This window comes from Sorex fumeus, unplaced genomic scaffold (assembly GCF_029834395.1).
Source record: "Sorex fumeus unplaced genomic scaffold, SorFum_2.1 ptg000072l, whole genome shotgun sequence".
Lineage (NCBI taxonomy): Eukaryota > Metazoa > Chordata > Mammalia > Eulipotyphla > Soricidae > Sorex > Sorex fumeus.
Window position 1 is genome coordinate 4,679,826 of NW_026606129.1, and position 24,684 is coordinate 4,704,509.

Consider the following 24,684-nt stretch of genomic DNA (forward strand, 5'->3'; position numbering starts at 1 on the left):
ACGCTGGACTGACGCTCAGGCGTCCTGCTCTTTTTGACAACCGCGTAGCATCCCTCCACGCAGAGGGGGCGTCGAGTCCGCGCGTTCTGCTGCCCTGATCAACTCGGGCTCCCGACTGCGGCCACCCCCCAAGAGGCCTGCCCCGCCTTGGCCCTGGCCTGTCCTGGCCCTGGCCCTGGCCCTGGCCCTGGCCTGGCCCTGCCCTGCCCTGCCCTGCCTCGCCCCGCCCCGCCGGCAGGGGCCGCTGCGCGCGGCGGGCGCGGGCCGGGCCGGGCCGGGCCGGGCCGCTCTCGCCGGGCGCGGCGCGCGGGGCGGGCGGTCACATGACGGCGGCGCTTCCGGCCCCGGCGCCGCCGCCGCCCGCCGCCGTGTCCGCCGCGTCCGCCGGCGCCGCCAGCCGTTGGCCCGGCCCGACCCGCCCGGCCGCACGATGCTGGCGCTCATCTCCCGCCTGCTGGACTGGTTCCGCTCGCTCTTCTGGAAGGAGGAGATGGAGCTCACGCTCGTGGGGCTGCAGTACTCGGGCAAGACCACCTTCGTCAACGTCATCGCGGTGAGGCCCGGCCCCGGGGCCCGCTCCGGCCCGGCCCGCTCCGACCCGGCCCGCCCCGGCCCCTCCCGACCTCGCCCGCCCCGGCCTGGCCGCACCGTCGGGGGCTCCCGGGGGGCGGTGGGTCGCGACGCTGCCGCTCGGCCCCCAGCCCGCGCTGGACACGCTGCCCTTGGCCGCGCCCCCCGCCCCCCGTCCTGCCCACGGACGTGTTTCCCCCCTGGACATGCCCTCGGCTGCATCCCCCTCTCCCCCTGGACGCTGGACGCTGGACGCTGCCCGGGCGGCCTTTCCCCCCCCCCCCCCATCCTGCCCACGGACGTGTTTCCCCCCGGACCGTGCTCTGGACCGTGTCTCCTCCTCCCCCTCGGCCCTGCCCTCGGCGGCTTTCCCCCCTGGACATGCCCTCGGCCGCATCCCCCTCTCCCCCTGGACGCTGGACGCTGCCCCGGCGGCCTTCCTCGCCCCCGCCCCCATCCTGCCCCGTAGCCGGTGTCGCCCGGCCCGTGCCCCCTGGGCGCCGTCCTTGCACCCCGCCCACACCGCCTGGCTCTGGCTGCTCCGTGCCCGGCCGGGGGCGGTCGGACAGGTCAGGCTGCAGGTGGGAGTCCGGCCCCCAGCAGCAGGCGCCGAGCTTGTGACTCTGAGTCCCAGCCGGGAGTGAGTGAGTCGCGCAGGGAGGGAGGGCGGTGGTCCAGCCCCGGCTGGCTCGGTGGGTGGGAGTGCCCGGCCCTTCCGAGAGCTCAGGTCAAGGCCCGGGTGCAACCCGGGATCGGGCCACCCTGGCCGGCCGGCCGGCTGGCTGCACAGGGCAGCCCGAGGGCCAGGCAGCTGCTCTGATGCCCCAGGCAGGGCCCTGGCGGGAGGGGCCGGAGCTGCCTGCCGTGGGCCAGGCTGATGGGTCCTGGAGGGTCTGAGGCTCTGTGTGGGTCCGGGACAAGGAGCCGGGCCTGGGACCCGCTGGCCACTGGCCACGGGCAGCCTCTGGGCATCCGCTGCTCCCGGCCCCGCTGTCAGGTCGTGCTTCTGACAGATGTCAGGGGCCCCTGGACGCGGGTGGCGGGGGCTCCGGGCTCCCTCCTGGGACCCACCTCCGGATTCAACCTATGGGGGGTTTCTGGAGGTGGCGGGTCCAGTTCCTCACCCCCCTGGCACCTTGTTGGTTCTCGTAGCAACAGCAAAACGTACAGACGTTTGTTAACTTGTCCGCTCCCGGGCTTGGGTCATAATGAGGTGGGTAGGTCCTGCCGGAGGAGAAACAAAGCAGCTTTGAAGTCGTAGCCTGTCGGAGGCGGAGACCAGTCAGATTCAGGCCTTCTCTTCGAAACCAGGGCCCTGACCGCCTCTGCGATCCTGGTGGAATGTTCTGAGGATGGTGGCGGGTTGGTCATGAAAGGGGATTTCACAGAGTTTTAGCAACTTAGCCGTAGCGTCAAAATCGGCTGCGGGGTCTAAGTGATAGTCCAGTGGCCGGGGTGCTGGCCTTGCACATGGCCAGGCCGGGCTCGGTCCCCGGCATCTCGTAGGGTCCCCAAGCGCAGCTAGGAGTAATTTCTGAGTTTAGAGCCAGGAGTAACCCCTGAGCATTGCCGGGTGTGACCCAACCCCCTCTGCCTCCAAAAAAAAAAAAAAGAATCAGCTGCTTTAGTTGTATTTGTGCTTTCTAGACTCGAATACAGATTTGCCGTTCGCCTTGTTCGGAAGGGGGCCGCTTCCTCAGGGCCAGGCCTCGGGGAGGGAAGCTTCCTTTGGGGAGGATCATCAGCGTCTGCAGAATAACTGCAGGGAAACGTAACATCAAGGAGGGTGCCGCGTGTAGGGGAACAGAGAAGAGGAAGGGGACCGGGAAGGGTAGGGCTGGGCCTTCACGTGTCGTGGGAGAGGGGAGACGTGTCCACAGCACAGACTGGACACTGAAACAGGAGGTCCGAGCCGCCGCCGTCCAACTGGTGGGTGTGGGTTGGGGCTGGCGGGGGCGTCGGAAGAGTAGATGCTGGGGACTCGCCATGACTTTGTGGATCGTGGCTCTTTAATTAGACTAAAATGTATTTCTTTGAAAAAGAATTTCAGGGGCTGGAGCGATAGCACGGCGGGTAGGACGTTTGCCTTGCACGCAGCCGACCTGAGTTTGATTCCCAGCATCCCATAAGTTCCCCTTAGCACCACCGGGGTAATTCCTGAGTGCAGAGCCAGGAGTGATCCCTGTGCATCTCCGGGTGTGACCCAAAAGGCAAAAAAAAAAAAAAAAAAAAAAAAGATTTTGGAGATGTCCTTCATTTGAAGCTGAATTAGTTCTTTTTTGGGCCTGGTCCATCCTGAATTAGTGAGTGGTTCAGTCACAAAATGCACGTTCTTACAGTTTTAGTACAAATGATCACATCGGTATATTTTACATATAAGACGAACCTCTCAGGCTATAGAGCGGGGTGGAGTCACGGTACAGTGGGCTGGGCGCCTGCCTTGCGTGAGGCCGCCCTGAGTGCCATCCCCAGTACCACCACCTATGGCCCCTGAGCACAGAGCCAGGGGTCGGCCCTGTGCACCAAGGGTGTGGCCAAACCAAACCGAAGCGTGTGTGGTCATGAAGGTCCTGGTCAGGGTCAGGAGTGAGGCCGAGGGCCTGACGCCCATTGCGCAATAAGTCATGTGTCCCGCATGTGTGATGTGTGTTGAGCAATCCTCAGCGAGATGCCTGGAGGCAGACAGGGTGGTGACTTCATGCTTCATAGGGTTTACCAGGGTGTCGTCAGAGATGTGTCCTTTTAAAATGTTAAAAAGAGGGGCTGAAGAGATAGTACAGCCGGTAAGGCGCCTTGCACACTGCAGACCTGGTTCGAGCCCTGGCATCCAATATGGTCCCTCAAGTACCCCCAGGAGTGAGTCCTGAGCACAGAACCCAGAGTAACTCCTGAGCATCACAGGCCTGGCCCCAAAAGAAATTTAAAAAGGTAAAATGGGTAGTTGTCTCAAAAACTAACTGCGTTTTCTTGGTGTTGATGAATTAAGGTTAATCCAAGGGGAAGTTTATTCCAGCTGAGGGACTGGGGTGGGATGCTTAAAATTTAAACCGTGAATCGTTTTTATTTTTTAATGTATTTGTAGGTTTGGGGACCATACCTGGCCGTGCTCAGGGATCACTCCTGGCGAGCTGGGGGACCATATGGGGTGCCACAGGGGCCCGACCCGCTGTGCTGTCACTCCAGCCCCAGTTTTGTGAAATTACAAAAAATATCTTGCGTTTTGGGGTCACACTCCGTGCTGCTCCGGGCTCCTGCTGGCTTGGGATGCAGGGCCGCGCCTGAGGTGCAGGGGGCCCGCAGTGCGAGCGCTTGAATCCGTGTCGCCCACACCCTGGCGGACTCTCCTGCCTCTGGCATCAGGGATCACTCCTGGCGGGCTCGGGGACCATTTGCGTTGCCAGGATCCGACCTGGTCAGCCGCGTGCAAGGCACAAAGGCCCTACCTGCTGTACCGCCCCGGCCCTGCAGTCATCCCTGGGGCCTTATTCAGTAGTCCTAGTGCCCCGTCACTCACAAACGTGGCCAGGAGATGGTTCGGCTAAGTGGAATTCCGAAGGGAAAGGAAAGACTCCGTTGCAGAGGCAACGTTGGGACCTAGGGCTGGTTGCTGTGGACTTGCCGTGTTGCCTCTGTGTGTCGTTCAGGTGAGAGTCACGCAGACCTGGACCACACGGGCCCGGGCCCGGGGACTCTGAGAGTGTGATCCTCTCGGTGTTTCCCCTTTGTTTTTGCCACACCCGGCTGTGCTCGGGGCTTTCTCCCGCCTCTGACCTTGGGGATCACTGCCGGCAAGTTTGGGGAACCATATGAGGTGCTGGGGGTCGAACCCAGATCAGTGGCCTGCAAGGCAAGTGCTGAATATCGCTCCAGCCCTGGCCTGGGAGTTTATAGTCCTTTTAAAAAAAAAAAAAACTCTAGTTATTTTACACGTATTAATTAACTCTGGAGATATGTGTGTATATCCATAGATAGTATATATAATATTTTGTGTTTGGACACTGAACTGACCAGCATTGTACTGTTGAGCTGTACTTGTTTATTTGGGTAAAGCAAGCAAGCTTTTGTTCCTTTGTTTTGATTTTTGGTCGGGGGCCACACGTGTGCTCAGGAGTCATTCCTGATGTCCTGGGAGACCATTCGGGGCTGGCGCCTGGGTTGATCGGATGGTTTATCCCTCTGGCCCGAAGCAGGAAAGTTTTTATTGAAATTTATATATTCTTGTTTGTTTGGGGCGGCCACACCTGACCATGCTCAGGGCTAACTCAGACTCCCCGCTCCAGGATCACTCCTGGGGGACTCGGGGGACCAGATGGGGATGGCCCTGCCCCCTTTACTGCGTCTGCTGACCCTGGTGAACCTTACTTAGAGAGCTGGAGGGAAGAGAAAGGGAGAAGTGCGTGTCGGGAGAGAGCACAGCACTGCTTCTGCAGAGGGATGTGGGGACATCTCGGGAGGCGAGGGGCGGGGCGTGTCTGAGAAGATGCAGTGGGGATGCTGCCTGCTTGGGGGCATCTGCCGTGGGGGGGGGGGGGACTCTGGCTCTGCCGAGGGATCGCTCTCAGGAGCTTCTCGGGGCGACTAGCGCAGCATCAAACCAAGACAGCGAGAGGAGGCTCTGCCCTCCTGCCCTCCTGCCCTCCTGGCCCCCGGCAGTGGTGAAGATGTTGTTTGATCAGACTGCCTTCTTATGACTTCGGTTTGTTCGGGGGCCACATCTGGCAGGCTCAGGGGTCCCCCTGGCTTGGAGCCGCGGGACCTTGCAGGGGCGGAGCCGGGCTGTGGCCGGAGAGCCACCGGCTGGGCCCGGGGCTGCGGGGGCTGAGTCACTTTGGGGGAGCAGTGGCAGGGCGGGCTGGGGCCTGCTGCTGTGGCTCAGTGTGCAGCGGGGGCCTCCCCAGCCGCCCCCCCCAATTCCGTGACGCAGTCCACGCCCTCCTCTGTTCGCCGAGGCGAGTGTGTTGGGAAACCGTTGGCGTCGGAATGCGTCTGGATCACTGACTTGTTTCACAAGCTAAAGCACTGTTGAGGGTTCTGAGATGAAGGGGTAGTCCCTGAACGTGGCTACACAAGGCCCGGTGAAAAAGTTTCTCGAGCGCAGTGCCCCCTGCCCCCTCTCGGCTATCAAAGTAATGCAGCGGCCTTAGTCGAAATTTGAGACGTAGTATTAGGAGGAACCATTTGTCAGCGCCAACCGCCTGGCCCGGTTCCAGAGTCGAAGGTCTCAGTGAAGCTCGTACTTTTCTGGGAAGCTGCTCGGGCTCTGCACAAGAAACGCATTCCTGCTGCTTCACACGGCGGCGTCGCGGTCCCGGGAAATGCGCGGGAGATGGATGGAGACCGCTGAAGCGTCCCATCGTGAGGCGATGAGCCAGTTTGCTCAGGGCCAGCCCAGTATCTGTGCCATGATAGAGTAAGTTAGGAAAGCATTGAAATGCTCTAGGTGCCCCAAACGGCGCATGTCGGAAAGGAAGTGAGCCAGGACAGAAAGTTTACACGGTGCCAGACTGCAGCCGTGATCCCTCCTGTGGGATAGAAGCTTGGCAGAAGAGCAGCCCAGGGCCAGGCAGAACCGGGACCAGGGCTGCAGCGGGAAGCTCGGACAGGATGGTGGGGGTCGCCGGGACGTGCTGGGGGTGCCGGGGCTCCGTGCGTGAAAACCTGCATTGATGTGTCGGTGCCGTGGAGCAGTGGGAGGGCGCCTGCCTGGCGTCCTGTATGGGGACACCCCAGCCAGAGCCAGAGCCAGGGCCAGCGCCAGGGCCAGCGCCTGGGCCAGCGCCTGGGCATCGCCGGGGGTGGTCCAAAAGCCAAACCATGATCAGAATACTTTTCAAGTGGAGGGGCTGGAGGCGATACGGCAGGTAGGGCACTTGCTGGCACGTGCACCCCGCGTGCCCCCCTGGGCACTGCGGGGTGTGGCCCCAGTCTGCTAGCCAGGCTATTCGGAGTTAAATGGGAACTTCTCCAGTGTGCACATTTTGGCAAGTTATTTAAAACAGCCCCCCCCCCCAAAAAAAAAAAACAAAAACACAAGCCTCTTTGTAGCACTGTCCTCCCATTGTTCGTTGATTTGCTCGAGCGGGCACCAGTAACATCTCCATTGTGAGACTTGTTGTTACTGTGTTTGGCATATCGAATAGGCCACGGGGAGCTTGTCAGGCTTTGCTGTGTGGGCAGGATGCTGGATGTCCTCGGTAGCTTGCCGAGCTCTCCAAGAGGGGCGGAGGAATCGGACCCGGGTCGGCCGCGTGCAAGGCAAGCACCCTACCCGCTATGCCGTCGCTCTGGCCGAGCCTCTTTGTAAAATGGGGAAATAGTAGCTTCTGCCTCCAAGTGGTGCGACTGGTGAAGACTCTGAAGGCTGATTTCTAAGGCAGAGGGAGGTGCTTCCGGAGCACGAGCTGAGTACTTCCTGAGTGCTTAGTTTCTGGAGGGCGTGGGCTGTCTGTCCTGCACCGGTGTGTCCAGGTGACCTCAGGTGCGTAGCAGTGCTCGGGGGACCCAGAGCCACCCCTGTTGCTGTCTGGCCTCCTGGCAGCTTGATTTAGTGATTTAGTGCGGGGGGGGGGGGGGGCTGGGGTGCTGTGCTCCTGGGAGCTCGGAAACCACCCAGAGGGGTTGGCCTCCAGAGTGCCCCAGCCTCGCTTAGCTTGTTTCCCGCGAGGAGACTGTTCTATGGTTTGGGGGCCATGCCAGGCAGTGCTCGGGGGAACTCCTGGCGGGCTCGGGGGGGCATTTGGGGTGCCCAGGGTCCACCCCAGGTCAGTTTTGTCCAGGAAGTTCCCTGCCCACTGCACTCCGGCCCCTCAGATGCGCGTGTGAATGGGCGAATAGCACCGCTCAGCTTATGTGGGAAGATAACCTCTGAAATTCTGTTCCTGTCTGTGTCGGGATGGGGGTGGAGCCGGCCCTTTCCTCCCCACCCCAACGACACCCCGAGTTGCCACCCACGAATGGCCTCTCTGGCTCCTGATCAAGCTGCTTAACGGCCATGATCCCAGAGAGTCAGGAGCAGATCTCGGAACCCAGCCGATTTTGGCAGAAATCCCTCCAGATTTAAGTGTTAAAATTTTGGAATTCCAAAATCACATGGCCACTACTGCGGCCACGCGACTTCATATGTTATTCATAACCAGCAGTAGAAAACAAAATGTCTGCTGTTGCTTTTTCGGCAAATCTGAGTGTTGGGGTAAAAGCCCAAATAATAATGGTGGGTCTGGTGTCGAAAATACTGAATGTGATCAAAGGAGAGAGAGAGTAATGTGGAAATCATCTGCCCCACAGGTAGGGGGAAGATGTGGGGTGGGGGTATACTCGGGTTTTTGGTGGTGGAGAATGGGCACTGGTGAAGGGACGGGTGTTTCATTGTATGACCGAGACTTAAGCCCGAAAGTTTTGTAACTGCTCTCACGGTGATTCGATAAATAAAATTATAAAAAAAAAGGGGGGGGAAGTAAGGTGGAATTCATGCCTAATTCAGTGAGCCTAATTAATGGCTGAATAAATAGCAATACTCCTACAAAAAAAAAAAAAGAAATGAGCCCGCGTGATAACTCCTGGGAAGTTTTGCAACGTGCTCAAATTTATTGCATTGCATTGAGCCGGAGCAGAGACGGGCGGGCTGGGAGGAGTGCCCTCCTGTTGCAGGTTGGTGTGGGCATTCTGGCTGCCTCTTGGGCCGGGGGCGTGGAAGTCAGAACCTCCCTGGTGGCTCTCCTCACCGGCCGTGGGGCCGCGGGCGGCGTCTCTCCCTGCCGTCTGTGTATGTCCGGGAGGATCTTGCCGTGTGGCTGTGGGTGACTCCTTGGGCCGCGGGTAGGGCTTTAGGCCTCGTGAGAGGAGTCTAAGGGCTCCACTCGGGCCAGAGAGGAGGGGAGGCACCCTTCCTGTTGGTTTGATTTAGGGGTTGGGGGCATGGAGCAGAAACCTCCCCACCCCCCGGGGAGGGGCTGGGAGGCCACACTGGTTTGGGAACCCCTCCCTGCTCTAGAATTTAGGGGCCTTGCTGGGAGCTGGCCCAAGGGCTTGAGCCTAGGCTTGAAGGGCTGGGGGAAGCCTGTGAGCCCCTCTGGGCATAGCCCCAAATCCCAGTTGCGCCCCGCCCCCTTGAATTTGGTACTCTGCAAATATATGTTTAGGGTTGTGTTGTTGTTGTTGTTTTGTGGGGGGGGGCAACCGAACTGTGCTCAGGGTCAGTGATCACTCCTGGCTGTGTTCAGGGACTCTCTCAGGGTGCCGGGGATCTAGCCTTCCCTGAAGGATGGACAGACAGTTGGCCCGTAGGTAGAGGGGGAGAGTGTTCTTCGCCACCGGTTGCCAGCAAAACACAAATCAGACCGACGCTGAGACACTTTCTCATTCCTGTGAGAACAGCATGTATGAAAGAGTCTGGAGACCCCTGCTGGAGGGAATGTGGGGGAAGGGCACTTCCTCTCACTGCTGGTGGCCCTCTGAGGAGCAGTCTGGAGATGACCTAAAAAACTAAGCCTGGAGCTTCTGTGGTGCTGGGATGCCACAGTTTGGTCTTGCTCCCAAGCACGCAGGATGTCTGCTCGGCCGTGTTCACTGTGGCGCCTGCGGGGTTGTCAGGCCAGCAGCAGCAGGTGACCGGGTGTCTTGGTCAGCGGCACCCACGTGGGGCGCGACTCGAGGTGTGGGAAGGTGGAGTCTTCAGGTCACCGTGGCCTGGGTGGGGCTGGCAGAGGACAGGTAGTGACGCCCTCGCCCACCTGTGCTCTGTAGAGACCCAGAATACGGGGAGAGACGGCAGCGAGGCCGACTTGGGGGCCTCTGCAGAGCAGAGCGCCGAGCAGTGGGGGACGGGCCAGGAAGGAGGGGCCTGGGGTGCGCAGAGGACAGTGACGGAGGGTCCTGGCCGCTCGCGGGGGTTGGGCGGTAACTACTGCTAAGGATCGCTTCCTAATCACAGCGTGCGGTGTTTTCACAAGGCAAGTTGTATTTCCTTCATCGTGATGAGCACATCCTACCCGGCTGCTGCCTTGTTTCGGGGACTTCTCGTCCTTAGCGACTAAGAATGTTCTCCACCCCCCAGCACCCGAGCCGGGCTGTCTTGGTTGATGATATTTGTGTGCGTGTGCTGATCTGTGTCTGGGACACTTGGCCGCGTGGAAGGGGCCTAGTGTGGGCCCTGTGGGCAGCTGCCAGGGGGACGTGGTCTGGGTGCTGTGGCTTTGTGCAGTTTCTCTCTGAGGAGAAGGCACGGCCGATGTCGTTTCTGCGCTTTGGAGAGAGTATTTGGGCCGGGAGTGGTGTTTTCTTAGGTTCCGTTGCTGGCTCTGTGCAGGATACAGCGTGTGCTGTGGGTTCTGCCGGACTCTGTGGTGGGCGATCAGCAGAGACCCCCGTTCATCGGGACCATGTGGGCGTTACCAGAAAGCAAGCCAGGAAGTGGCTGTGCCAGACACCGGCCCCTGCAGCGTGAGGACACAGAGGCTGTTTCTCGACAGATCCTCCTCCTGGGTTGGGATCTTCCGCTTCCTGTCCCGGCCCACACGGCCTCCAGGAAGCCCTTTCGTGGAGCTGATGGGCCGTCGGTCATGGTGTGACGCTTTGCACACGGTGCTGTGTGACGCTGTTGGCCGCCTCGGTGGGGGAATCATTGGATTCTCAGAGGAAAGAAAGGCGACGTGTCCCTTTCCCTGGCGGGAATGCAGTGCCTGCTGTCTGAGATGTGTCGGACCTGACCAGAGGCTTCCTGCCCATTTCCGTCTCAGACAAAGCTGCCCTGCCTGGAAGCCGCCGTGTGCTTGTTGTCTTGTGGGCTTCGTGCGGGCCGGGGCTGAGACTCTGACGCTCTCTCAGCCAGGGCAGTGGCCACCCTCCTCCCGCTGCCCCCCAGCCTGCCCCCAGCGGTGGGCTCCGTCGGCATGTCAGCCCGTGCTGAGGCTCTCTAAGGCACTCAAGGTGAGGGCTCAGTCCCTTGGCACGGCAGCCGGAAGTCTGAGAGCGGGACGGAGCAGACAGGTGAGGCGTGTGGCAGGCGGTGACAGATAAGGTCAGGGGACAACCTCTGAGGAAAGACCAAGGAACCCCCAGGGGAGATGCAGGAGCCCTCGGGGAAACAAGGCGAAAAGTCTGGAACAAACAGGCTCCGGAGAAGGAGGGACGGAATTCGAGAGGAGCAACGAGACCCGTTGGAATCGCCGGAAAACGGGAAGGCAGAGCCGGGCAGAGCCGCAGAGAACGGGCAGAGCCGAGGAGCGCGGGCGCCCGGCTGCGTGGGGCCCCGGTTAGAAGCCTTCCACGACACTGTCCTCAGAACGACACGCACAGAATTGAAGGCAGCAAAAACAAAAGAAACTTCGGTACGGAGCGCGTCCCATCGGGGCTTTCCCAGTTGGGACTTCACAGGCCAGGAGAGAAGGGTGGGTGGAGCAGAACCAGCCAAGCCTCACTGAGCACGTTGCCTCGAGTACTCTGGCCAGCGAGACTCGTCCAGGCTTGCAGGAGCAACACAGAGCGTCACGGACAGGCCGCAGCTCGGGAATTCACAGGCTCGAAGCCTTTTTGTCACTCACCAGTGCTTGGGGACAGTCCCGGGTGCTGGCGGTGGAACCCAGCTGGCTGCGTGCATGGCGAGCTCCCTCCCTGCTTCACTCTCTCCGACCCCAAAGCCGTTGTTGTCAGAAGCGTTAAAAGATTCCTGCCATTTTGCCTCTTATGTGGCATTTGCTCAGGGTGCTTGTGGCTGTCCTAGTAGAGGTACTAGATCAAAGAAGATCCGTTTATTCCTGGCTTGCTATGGTTTCATAGGTTTTCAATACTGAGTTAATGGTTTTTATTTAAAATTAATTGTGGGGCCAGAGCAATAGTTCAGCGGGGAGGGCGTTTGACTTTCGTGCCTCTGACCTGGATTCGGTGCCTGGCCCCCCAGGTGCCCCCCCCCCCCAATCCTGAGTGCAGAGCCAGGAGTCAGCCCTGAGACTGCTGGGCGTGGCCCCGGAACAGCAACACAGGTGTTGTTATGTCTGATTACTACATGCTGCGTATAATGGTGGGGGTCGGTCATGTTGGACACTCTGGGCCCTGCCCGTGGAAAGTCAAACGCCCCAAAGAGAATTTTTGCTGGGGAAAAGAATCCAAACGCCGCCCACTGTGGTGTGGTCCGTGTGTCTCTGGATTCCGGTGCTCTGGGCCTGCCCGGAGGTTTTCAGTGCCCCTTTCCCCCCGCGCTGATGCCCAGACTCGGGGGCCTTCGGTCTGCCAGTGACGAGTGAGCAGGGCGGATGCGAGGTGTGTGGGTGAGGTGGGCCTTGGGGGCGAGCCCCCCTCCAGCTGTGCCCCGACCCCCCCTTTCCTTCCCAGAGGCAGGGACAAGCATGTGCCACGGCCGAGCTCTTTGCTGAGACAAGAAGTCAACACATAACATCACATTATTAATTAAAACTTTAAAAATGGGCCACATCTGTGTCAGAATAAACCTCAAAGTTGTACACAAAGCCCTACAGATTTTTGTCTGCATGTCTTATACTCTTCTTTGTACTCTTCTTTGGTCTCCCAAAGAAGAATAGAAAGAGCTATGCTTGGAGTATCACGTTTCACTCAAATGAGAGAAAGAATCCGGAGTTCGGACATCCATCGACGATCAAGAATCAGGGACACTGTCTCGTTTGCCAAGGTGTCGAAAATCAGATGGGCTGGTCACGTAATGAGATTTAAAGACGACCGCTGGACTAGAGCTGTTACCGACTGGATTCCAGGGGATGTCAAAAGACTGCGTGGCCGCCCACCTTCCAGATGGTCAGACTTCTTCATCAAGATCATGAACGATCGGTTTGAGGCCCTTCATGTTCCCGGAGCGAACAGATGCCATTGGGCAACACTAGCACATGACAGGGACAAATGGAGACGTTACTGGCGCCCGCTTGAGCAAATCGACGACTAACGGGAAGTTAAGTGATTAAGTCTTGTACTCTCAAATGCTAAAGCAATGCACACTTGATGGCAGTGAATAAGAAATATTTATTCACTGTCACTGCCCTCCAGTTGTTCATTGGTTTGCTCGAGTGGGCACCAGTAACATCTCACAACAAATTGTGAGACTTGTTGTTACTGTGTTTGGCATATCATACACGTCACCAGTGGCTTGCCAGGCTTTGCCGTGCAGGTGAGATACTCTCGGTAGCTTGCCAGGCTCTCCGAGAGGGGCGGAGGAATCGAACTCGGGTCAGCCGTGTTGGCCGCCTGCAAGGCAAACGCCCTACCCGCTGTGCTATCACTCCAGCTTAAAGAAATTTACTTGGGTCCTGGTCAGGGCTAGGTGGAGCAAAGCCCCTTGCCCCTCAGGAGCGTTCGGGGCTGGCCGTGTTCTGGGCTGGAGTTGTCCTGTGGGCAGGAGACTGACCGAGGGCCTGGACGCGGGCGGTCAGCCAGGGCTCGGTGCGTGCGTGGCGGCTGCCCACGGCTTCCTGGGAGCAGCGGTCCTGGACTGCCCTGGATGTGCCGGCCCCAGGCTGCCATGCGGGGACCCTGCGTGCGCGTGGACGAGTGACCGTAGGGTAAATGCCTGGAGCTTCAGGGTCCCAGCCCACCGTCCCCCTCTCTAGTGGGGCGGGCGAACCCACGCCCCTGCCTGCCAGACAAGGTGGCCCTGTGGAGGAGCGTTGCTGCCATCCTGCGGTGGTGGCGGTCAGCCCCCTTGATGCTGGCTGGGCGCTGTGGGGCTGGGGACTGCCCCTAAGTGACGGGGGGGGGGGGGGGGGCGAGCACGCTGCCCTGGCTATGTGGGGAGTGGCCGGAGCAGAGGGGCCCTGGGGAGAGGAGGGCCACGCCCACTCGGCTCGGGTGCCAGAGAGGTTCTTAGGGACCCTGACTTGGTCGTTCCGGGGGCCTTCCACGTGTCGCAGTGGAGAAGGACCGGAAGTGGCTGGGGGCGATGAGGACAGCAGGGCGATGGACAGAGGGCAGGCGCCTGCCGAGCACGAGGCCGGCCAGGTTCCATCCCGGGCACCCCACGCAGTCCCTGAGGAATCACCTCTGAGCCGAGCCAGGAGTCAGCCCTGAGGTGTGGCTTCAAAGGACCAAACCCATACGTGGGATCAGTCCCTTAAGTCCACCCTCCTCCCTCGTGCCCCCTGCAGCCCACCTGTCCCTTTCCTGCCCCCTGGCAGTGGCGCCCGATCTGCCGACACACTTGTCCTCGTCAGGAGTGCGGGGCTGGTCTCAGACACCCCAAGGCTGCCGCAGCCCCTGTGTGTGTCTCGGCCTCAGGGGTGGCTGTGCCTCCCGTTGGGGGCTGCGACAGGGGGGCGGGGGCCAGTGGGGCCACGGGGCCGGCTGCCTCCCCGACCCGGCTGTGCGCTCTGGTCTGAGGAGCCTGAGTGCGTTTTCATTCACCGTAGAAGGAGCAGTGGATGTCGGAGACCGGGTTCGGGCCCGTGTCTGGGGCTGATGGCCGGGAGTTCCCTGCGCGCGTCCTTTCCCTGGGGTGGGGTGAGGCTGATGGGCCGGTGTGCAGAGTCTGTCACCAGTTCCTTTGCTCCCTGGCCTGAGGCAGCTGCTGAGTGCCGGCTCCCGGGACTCCGAGTGGGTCTCTGGATCCTGCAGGTGCTGGTCTAGGCAGGAGGGTTGGCAGTCCCGTGTGCCGGGCCCTGGAGGGCAGCGGCGGTGCCAGGGTGCCCAGCTCTGCACCTGGAGCCGAGCCCGGGGCCACCTGGCAGTCGGGCAGTGTCCAGGCAGGGTTCCAGCGGGAACTGAAGCCAGGCCACCGTCCGGAGGATGCCAAGGGGCCTGGGCCTGTGTGTCGTCTCAGCGGGCGATTTCTGGAGTCCGAGGACCCCAGACCCTGCAGGCCCTTCGCTCGCTTCACTCCCGGTCACCCACCCGGGCACGGGGAGCCAAGGTGCCAGTTGTCCCAGAGTGGCCGTTCTCCTTGGTGCTGGGTGGCTGGCTTTCTGCAGAGGGTCTGGGGGGCAGATTATTTGGAAAGCAGGTGTCGCCACGGGCAGGGAGGGCGCCTTAGTCGGGGCCTGGCCCGGGCCGCAGACGGCCCCATGACTTCCCACGGGCTTCGTCTCGCGCGCGGTTTCTAGCCACTTCCTGTCCCCTCACTTGCCGCGGTCGCCCTGTGTTCTGCCTAGCAGTGTCGGGGGTCTGGGGCCTTGCGAACGACGTTGGGGCAGACTGCGCACTTAGGCTGGCCAGGCGGCGTCCTCTCGTTTCTGGGGGGAGGCTGTGTGGGACTGACCGGGGCAGCCATCTGACCTGGGCTCTTCCTTTCTCGGGGCTGGGGGAGTGCGATAGTTGGGCACTCAGGGCTCTGCACTCAGGAGTCACTCTTGGCGGTGCTGGGGGACCGTACGGGATGCCGGGGGTCGAACCCGGGTCGCCGTGTGCAAGGCCCTCCCTGCTGGACTATTCATCACCCCGGCCCCAAGGAGATTCTGTTTAGGGAAGATTTTGCATCGGAAATTGCTAGTCGAAGTTCTCTAGCAGAGACCAGTTCAAGTGTCTCATCTTCCAGTTCTGTTGTGGTCGATTATGATTTTCAGGGAATTTGTCCGTTTCATTGAAGTTGTCAGATGCGTGTACTTACAGTTGATTAGTCTTTCCTTGGTGATAACCCTTGGTGACTAAGACGTTGATTTTTGTCTTTTTTGGTTTCCTTTGTAAGTTTATCAGCGTCAACGTCCTTAGAGAACCGGGCTTCGGTTTTTTTCACCTTTTCTTATACGGGCCTTGTTTTGTGTTGCTGCTAATCGCTCTCGCTGTTTCTTTCTGCGTGTCTCAAGTTCGTCTTGCTCTCCTGCCCCAGCCTTGAGAGGGGATCGTTGGTCGTCTGCACTGTGAGCTGAGGCAGATGGCAGCGCACAGCCTAGAGGAAATGGTGGCCTTCAGGATGGCCACCATGAGGAGCCACCATTTTCTGCAGACGCAGCAGAGGCTCTTTTCCTTGCTGCAAGGCTCCTCCCCGCTCTCAGTCACACAGCAGCGTCTTAAGGTGCCTAAGCAGGTCTTGAGTGTGTGCGTGTGCGCGCGTGTGTGTGCGTGTGCGCGCGTGTGTGTGCGTGCGCGTGCACTGGGGGCGCAGGGGCGGTGGAGGGAGCTGTGCCTCCCGCTGTGGCTTCTTCAGGCTCTGGTCGAAGGTCGCTCGGGCAGTGCTGTGGGACCACATACAGGCCTGCCATTGGCCAGGGCTTTGCGCCTTAATACCTGTACTCTATCCTGAATCTGCGGTTTTGAGAACCGTCTTGAACATTGTTTGCGTTCAGGAGTGACAGCTAAGTATCCTAATCACAGTGTCCAGACCGAAACACAGACTTAAAAGGTGCCCATCAAGATGGCAGGCTGGGTGGGGGTGGGGCTGGGTTAGGGAACCTGGGGACATCGGTGGCGGGAACAACTTCAAAACCCAATATGAATAACTTTGTAACTCACGGTGCTTTAATAAACAAATTTTATGGGTCCGGAGCCATAGTACAGCAGGTGTGGGTATTTACCTCACCCTTGGAGGACCCGGGCTTGGTCCCCGGCACCCGATACGGTCCCCTGAGCCCCACCTTGAATGATCCCTGAGTACTGAGCACAGCTGGGTGTGGCCCAAAAACAACAAGATAGCAAAACCATTTTGGGAAGAAGAGTTGTCTTTGTCACGGAGTCCCGTGGGGTCCCGGCACTGCGTGTGTTCGGACTAGGTCTGCGTGGCCCCTTCTGTGCTGCCCCCTGGAGGCGCCGTGTCGTGGCTGCTGGGGTGTTGGGGTGTTCATGAGTCTCCGGGTATTTGGCTGGAGAGCTGGGGGCCCTCGGGCCCTGCCTGGCCGCCCTGCTCCCCGTCCGCACCATGTCCACGCCCGGAGAGTGCTGGCAGTGCTCAGGTGTCACCCCCGGTGGGACTCGGGGGACCATACGGGACGCCGGGATCCAACCCTGGCAACTTCGTGCATGCAGCCACCCTGACCACTGCCCCCTCGCTCTGTCCTGAGTCAGTTTGTTTGAGTTCGCATTGTTGCACTTCTGTTGCTATCATGTTTTGGAAAAAAAGGCGTGTCCTGCCCACTGTCCATGCTCAGTGCCCGTGGCTCCCCTCCCTTCCGGCTCTTGTTCCGAGCCCAGTTCTGGTTCCAAGCCCCTGACATGAGTCGCATGTCCGCAGACATGTCCGTGCGGGCGGCAGAGCAAACTTCGGTGAACACGATCCGAGCTCTCCGCCATACTCTCCTGGACGGCGGGCAGCACTTGGGCACTTGGGGGGACAGAGCGCCAAGTGCGCCCACGGCCAGCAGCTCGGGAATGCCTGCGTGGCCGCCGAAGGTCACCGCACACAATTGGCGAGTGTCAGGCCTGAAAGGGCTCCTGTGTGAGCCCGTGGGTCCCTTCCCTCCATGGAGGAGAGGGGCGGTGGGCGGTCAGTGGGAACTGGCCATGGCGCGTGCTCCTGAATGCAGCCCATAGGAACTTGCCACGCCCAGGGTCTGAGCTCAGGGATCACTCCTGGGGCTTGGAGGACAGATGCGGTGCCAGGGGTCGAACCCAGGTCGGCCACGCGCAGGCAAGGCCGCACCACAGGGCCAGCACTCTGGCCCCCGACTGAGGGCTTGAATGATGGGAGAGAATCGACAGCCTCCAGTAGCTGCTGGATAAGGCCGGATCTTCCCAAGTCAGTGCGTTTGTTTTAATTCCAGTCTGTGTGAATGGAATTTTAATTTCCTGAAATGTATTTGAAATGCCAGTGATGGAATCGAGACAGTTTCAGAAACATCCCAGATTCTTCTTCTGCTGTCCGCAGTGATACGTAGTGGAAGCTTCAGGAATTCCTGGTCTTCATTTAGGGATAAGCATGGGAGAGGTTAGAGCAGTCTTTGCATGGAGTTGTGAGGGAATGTGCAAATACACACATATATATAAATGGATATGCACATTTTTCAGTGCGTGCAGCGATCACTGTCATCCACTTGAAAAAGAAATTCAAATTCCAGATAAACACTTTAAATTTTTGAAAAAATCATTCAGATACTATCACAGTCTCTTGTAGTCTCATGACTAGAAGGTCAGAATTTTTAAAATAGTAGACCTGCTTCAAAGGCCTGTGGCCTGGAGATGGTTCATAGTCATGGCACTTCCTGCTGACCCTGATCCCTGATCCCAGGTGCTCCCTGAGCCCCACCAGGAGTGATCCTTGAGCGCAGAGCCAAGAGTGAGTCCCCCCGAAGAGAAGCACAGTATGTATGACGGAACAGTCGAACAATTGGCTTCTTACAGGACAGTAGCAGACAGATGGGCTCTTCAGCAGGAAACACGGGCCGGGGCGGGGGGGGGGGGGGCGCTGAGGCGTTAGGGGCACACCCAGAATGTTCAGGGCTTACCCCTGACTCTACTCGGGGATCACTCCTGGCGGGGCTCTGGGGACCATGCATACGGGGTGGTGGCCTTTTGCTCAGCTGGACTATCTCTCTGGCCCCTGGCAGTGAAATTTTAAGTTATTGTTTAAGTAATTTGAATGCTAAAAAGGTACAATTTTAAAGTTCTTATATTTTGTCACTTTTGATTTTCTTGTACTTTGTGGAAATGTGTGTATGGTAGGGGAATCCATTCATTTTTATGGGTAATTGTAGTGTTTTGAATTTTTTTTTTTTATCTTGAAACATCAAAAGAATGGCCTCTTTCAGTGGCACCGTCCATCTGCGCAGATCGGCTTTTCCAGAATCTTGGCTCTGAGGCTGGTGTCACACTCGGTGGCGGGGTGCTCTGCTTCCGCAGCAGCCCCGAGTTGGACCCCAGATTTGCAGGGGTAGCCCCTTCTCCCCAAACAAAAACACAACCAGGAGAAAACAATGAATGACTGTAGGGTTGGTTTCGCAAAATAATCGTTTTCACCCCTGAAAAATTATTTCTTCAAGCGACGCTAATGTCTTGACGCGGGCGAGACTGACTCCCTCCTTCTCTCGTCCAGTCAGGTCAGTTCAGCGAGGACATGATCCCCACGGTGGGCTTCAACATGAGGAAGGTGACGAAGGGGAACGTCACGATAAAGGTACGTGACGCCCTGGCCCTGCGCCCTGGTCGGCGCCACCGACATTGGCGGGTCGTTCGAGTGCTCAAGTCGTGAGCGGGCGGGCCCGTGTCCACACAGATCCAGTTACAGACCCAAGACTTTCGGTTCAGAATGTGTAAGCATTGAACTGTTAGGTGTCTGTGAGTAGCCTGGCGTACAGAGTGGGGGAAGTGACAGTCCAGGGTTAGTCGTTCTAGGAAGTAAAAATCTCTTCCCAGAGCATTTGAATGTGTTCCTGTTACTTCCCGAACGTGTTCGACAGACTCTTTGTTAGGATTCATCCCTTTGCTTCCCTGCTCCCCGCCCCTTTCTTTCTCTCTCTTCTGATTTCCGTGCCAGGGAGCAAACCCCGGGTCCGGCCTGAGGGTTTGTTGCTTGCCCTGCAGCCCAGCCCTTGGTTTTGTGTCCTCCGAGCATGGTGCAGTGCCTCGAACCCTTACCGTTACTGCCCTGTTGTGACGCCTGAGGCTGCTCAGTGAGTTCTTCCCGTAGCTCCTCTTTGGAAGCTCTCATTCATTCTGCATCTGTCTCTTGGTACATGTTGCTGGTGTCTGCGGCTCGAATGCCTCCTGCAATCAGGTGCATTGGCCAGGGCTTGGCGTCACTGGCCGCTGCTTGATGCCCTCGAGTGGAGCAGAGCTGCGTCTGGGCAGGGCATCACTGTTGGGGTCTTGTTTGGAGCTACACTCGGTGAAGCTCCGGGCCGGTTCCTGGCTCTGCACTTGGGAATTACTCCTGGGACTCTGGGAGTGTGTGGGATGCCAGGGTTTGAACACGGGCTGGCCGCACGCGAGGCAAGCACCCGCCCCACCGTGCTCCAGCTCCAGGCTCTGGCCGCAGCACCCTGTTCCGTAGGGGCGGGCGCTCATGCCTGGCCAGAGCAGGACTTGCTAAATCCAGAATGAATTGTTTCCTTGGCGTGCATCTCTGGGCGATGGATTGATTCCATTAACTGTTGGCTGTGCTGGAGGGCTCTGGCCCCGCCCCAGGCTCTGCAGATTCCTTTAAAGCTTCCACTTTAGAGACGGACTGGCCAGTGGACAGAGGGGTAGGTGTAGGGACCCCTGTGAAGCCTGGGGGCTCCACCCCACGGTCCCCAGCCTTGCTTTCCTGGGCAGTGCCCTCTGCCTGGGATGAGCCCGTGACCAGCACACGTCCTCCCCGCCCCTCTGCCTGCCTTCACTGAGTCGTCTGTCTTGTTTTCAAGATCTGGGACATCGGCGGCCAGCCCCGGTTCCGGAGCATGTGGGAGCGGTACTGCAGAGGAGTGAACGCCATTGTGTAAGCGCCCGCCCGACCCCAGCCCTTCACTGCACGCAGCACCCCACCGTGGGGCTTTGGGCGCCGTGGGCCCAGCGCTGCCTGGCGCTGGCCCTCCTTGGTGCCGCCCGGCGCACAGGGGACCGTGCTGCGCTGTCATGCCTCCACTCCCAGGAATGGGACGTTGAAAGTTAGACTTCAGATGCTGAGCTTTTTCTTCTTTTTTTGACTTAGGACTTTATTTTGATGAGTAGTGCCAGTAGTGTAAGTCTTAAGGAAATGGACCATCTGCCGTCTTAAGCACAGTCATCAAAACTAGTTACAAGGACACACTCTGATTGCTTTATTGTCACTGTTCTTAAGTTACATGATAGATGCTGCGGATCGTGACAAGATAGAACCTTCTCGAAACGAGCTCCACAATCTTCTCGATAAGCCGCAGCTGCAGGGGATCCCAGTAAGTATGGGGAGCTGCTCTCCCCTGGAAGCAGACACTGCACGGGCTGTGTTGGGCTCCCTTAAAGCGTCTTCGGTCGGGCGGAGAGACGGACAGCTTCAGGGCCACGGTGCACGGTCTCCTGGGCGCTGCTGGGGGCACACGCGAGCACCGGCCACGTGGACGCCGGGGGGCCCGGGCAGCACCCAGGCCCTGCCTGCTGGGCTGAGGATTTCCTGGAGCGGCCCATGGGCCCCTGAGCTGCTTGGGGTCCCCTTCCCAAATGTCTTCTCAGACCGGGCAGGGCATGAGGCTGAGTGACCCTTGCAGGAGGCCAAGTGTCCCCCCTGATGCGCACCGCGCCACATGCCCTGTCTGGGGCCGGGGTGTGTGGAGCTGACGGCCACCCTCAGCCCAGCTCCCAGGGCAGAGGGGCGGGTGCCTGGTGGGGGAGAGACGTGAGCCAAGTTTGAGGGTGGCAGAGCCTGACCTCAGGAAGACAGGGAGAGGCGGTTCCTGACGGCAGCGGGGCAGGAGCGGACAGCCTGGCCACCTCAGCGGGCCTGGGAGGGTCCCTGGGGAGCTGGGCTCCACGTGGTGGATGCAGGTGTTTGAAGAAAAATAAGCTCTTTTGACAAGGACTCTTAGGACAGGTTTGTTTTTGTCCATTTGTTTTGCGACCTAGCGGGTAGGCCAGGGTCTGTGCTCAGGAGTGAGGGACGTAGGGCCAGCACCTAGTCCTCTCAGGCCCCTGCAACTCTGGTTTGGTGTTTGTTTTTGGGGGCCAGTTTGGGCCACACCCGGCAGCACTCAGGGGTCACTTCTGGCTCTGCACTGAAGAATTACTCCTGGTGGTGCACAGGGATGCCAGGGATGGACCCTGGGCAGCTGCATGCAAGGCAGATGCCCTACCCACTGACTGCCACTCTGGCCCCAAGCCAGAAGTGTTAAGAGTTTATTTCTCTGTTCTGATAAAGCCATAGATGATTAAGGAAGGAAAGGGTTAAGACTTGCTTCCCTCCCCTTAGTCGCTGAGATCACATTTGCACTGCGTTAAAGATGGACCGGAGACTTAAGGAGTCCTCGTCCTTGGTCAGCTGCAGCGTTTGTGAGACGGGAACGAGCAGCGTCGGTTCCTCAGCTGTGCTTGGCTTGCGAGAGCAGCTATGTTGTGATTTTGACGTGCACGGGTCTGAACGGTCAGCCTGTGTCTTCTTAAGGTGAAAGTCACTCTTGACTGTGTTCTCTTTCAAGGTGCTCGTCCTCGGGAACAAGCGAGACCTTCCCAACGCCTTGGATGAGAAACAGCTCATCGAAAAAATGTACGTGTGCGTGACCGCGTGCAGGAGGAGAGGGTCTCCGCTCTCCACTCCACTCCTGGGCTCAGCCTTGTCCCGTAGTGACGTCACGAGGATAGCCTGTGGGCGGGTCGGGCCACGGGCCGTCCCGAGCCATGCACCCTCCTGTGGGCATAACCGAGAAGTCGTGTCTTAGAAGCGAAATAGGAAAATCTTTGATGGAACTGCTTGAGCGCAGGCTTACTCTTGGTTCTGCCTTTTCTAGGAATCTCTCTGCTATTCAGGATAGAGAAATTTGCTGCTACTCAATCTCGTGCAAGGAAAAGGATAATATAGGTGAGGCGCGTGGGCGCTGGGCTGCGGCGGTTCCCATGCTGGGCCTCACGTCTCTGCGTGTGCTGGGCCGTTCCTGTCCCTGACGCTGTGTCTGGGGCGCTCCTGCTGTCGCCTCTCTTGGCAGCGTGGTCGGGAAGGCCCCGTGGCCATGTGGGAGACCAGGATGGATGTGTGTGTGGTTTGCGTGAGGAGAAGGGGTTGACCCAGAGGGTAGAGCCTGTGGACAGTCCCAGCATCACGCCGTCCACCCCAGGACACTCAGCTGTGATGTCAGTGTGGTGGAAGAGCCCTGTTTCCACCGTCCTGAGAGTCGTGCACCTGCCGAGTGAAACCCAGACACCCTCATTCTTTTTCTGGGGGGCGGGGCGCGTGGTGGGAAGGAAGCCCCTTAAAAAGTCATTTGTGTCTGTATGGTAGCCTGCCTGTGGGAGGAGATTTTGTTTTCATGTTCGGGTAATGCAAGGGCTCCCTGAATCCAAGAACTGTCTGCATTGTTGCTGCCTCATCACGGAAGCTCGTGCCGCTGCTGGGGTTCTGGGCGGGAGGCACTGGCCCTGGCCCGGGGAGACCCCTCCATGTGGGCCGCCTTCACACCAGCCCTTCTGGGCGACGGGCCGGGGTGTTTGGGAGCTTCCCCTGCTCTGCGTCTGGCCGCTGAGACTGCGGGGCTGAGACCACGTTCGTCTCCTAGGCTCGGGGCCGAGCTTTGAAGAGCCCTCGGTGCAGTGCTCGGCTTCCTGCAGCCTCACCGACTTTCCCGGCTGATCTCAGCGCCCTCGGCTTGGGCGGCCACCGGGCGGGCCCTGTTGCTGAGGCGTGGTGCCTAGGGGCGGTGCCCAGGGCCAGTCGGGGGTGCTGTTCCGACGCGCTAGGGTGCCCTGACACCCTCTCTGTGCCTCTGCCCGCAGATATCACTCTCCAGTGGCTTATTCAGCACTCGAAGTCCAGAAGAAGCTGAGGCCGCGTCTCCGGCCGCTGCTTCCCGCTGTGCTCCGGGCACCGTCCGTCCCTCTGAAGTTCTTCCAGAATATGGCCCTTCCCAAACCCAAGAAATTGCCTTTTTCAGAGTTCCTTTCTCATGTGCGCTGCTGAAGATGTGTACCCCTCGTCCTCCATCCTGAGTCAGCTAGAGTTGTCGCGATAAAGTCGGCACACAAACGGCTTCTTACACTTACTCGTCTCAAACAGCGTGTAGGGCTTTTTTGAAAAGAAAAACGTTTTGACCATCTTAAATCAAGAAAATTGCTTCTTTCAGTTCTGGCCTTTGGGGCCAGCTTTTTATATTGGTTTCAGTAACTGTCTCTGGTCCTTCCCCGTAGAGCCCAGCGGCTCCCACTGACACTGACTTGGTAGCGCATGGAGTTTCTTGTGCCGCACACACAGTATTTAGAAAAGCTTCCGCCTGACTCCTGGGGGCAGGAACTTCATGTTTCTGATCTCCCCGATGCATGTGAACTGTCCACTTCCGCCTTGGGAACCAGCCGAGGGTCGCAGTCCGCTCGCGGCGGTTGGGCCGTCCCCCGCCTGGGGTCTGGAAAGGGCCCACGGCGGCGGGGAGCCGGGGAGCGAGGCATGCGTTTTCTATCTGTCCAGATCATTACTCCTGTATATTTTCTCTCTCTTCTTTTCTGGTTCACCACACTTTCTAAGGGACTGGGAATCGAAGATTTTCGCAGAAGCTTTCATGAATTTAGAGCATCCCAGCCCGTACAATAAACCTGTTACGAACTTGGGACCGCGCAAAGCCCCGTCTGTTCTCGGCCCTCGGCTCTGTGCTGCTGCAGCTCGCGCTCTGGCCGGCCCTGACGGCCAGCCCCGAGGCGACGCTCAGCTGGGAGGCAGGACTGGGAACCCCCCTGATCCTGGGCAGCAGGGTCGAGACGCCCCTAGGCCCGTGCTCTGAGGGTCACCCTGAGGGTCTGCACGGGATGGGGACCCCACGCGCTTGTCGCTGTGTCTGTGATACAGAGGCCCCCGAGAACAGTGACCAGGGCTGCCGACGCCAAGGGCTCTGCACGGCCGTCCGCTGGCTCTGCACCCCGTGTGCGATTCTGTGTCCCGGTCCGGCAGTGCTCCTGTGGCCAGGCCATTTCCAGGTGGCCGCGCTCCCTGAGGCCCAGGGCGGGCCGTTCCTCCGGCCAGCTCCATTTTAATTCCCGGACTGCTGCGGCCTTAACATCCCGCACAGACTCGATTTCCCTGGCAGAGACCCAGTTGGATCTCTGCTCTGACGTCCTCCTCCTCGGAGCAGGTGCACGCCCCGTGTGTGTGTGTGTGTGTGTGTGTGTGTGTGGAGGGGTGAGCTTGTCCTGGGGGGTGCGTCCAGCCCCACTCGAGCCCCGCGCCCGGCAGTGAGGGGGGGCAATCGGCTTGTGCTGGAAAGAGGGGCTGGCCCGGGCGCACCCGGGGGCCACAGGGCTGTTGAGCGACCGCGTTTGTCTCTGCTTCCCAGTCCCAGCATTTCCCTGTGCATAACCTCTGCATGTGGAATCTTAATAGTTACTGAACTTTGTAAATATTGGAATTTTTTATTTAGGTGGATGCATTTTTGTCTGTTGACTGCTCTTCTCAGCTTTATTCAATAAACTTGCATTCTGAGGGTTGTATTGACGATTTCACTTAAAACTGTATCATCATGGAAGGTGCTGACCGGGGAGGGGGCTGGAAAGAGTTCTCTTGGGCAGGTTCCGCAGATTGCTGGGAAGAAGCAGCTCAGCTCTCGAAGAATTGGGTCTGTGGGCTAGTTAAAATAGAAATAAACTTTTAAAATACCA

At 59.1% G+C, this 24,684-nt stretch overlaps 1 protein-coding gene across 1 annotated transcript; it reads left to right on the forward strand.

Moving 5' to 3' along the window:
• Positions 1-350: 350 nt before the first annotated feature.
• On the forward strand, positions 351-24,684 carry ARL8B (ADP ribosylation factor like GTPase 8B). The gene is made up of 7 exons (XM_056129656.1): positions 351-553; positions 18,479-18,559; positions 19,788-19,861; positions 20,204-20,297; positions 21,531-21,598; positions 21,840-21,910; positions 22,819-24,684. Exons 1-7 carry the CDS (start codon positions 431-433, stop codon positions 22,866-22,868), a joined length of 561 nt encoding a protein of 186 aa, XP_055985631.1. The 5' UTR covers positions 351-430; the 3' UTR covers positions 22,869-24,684.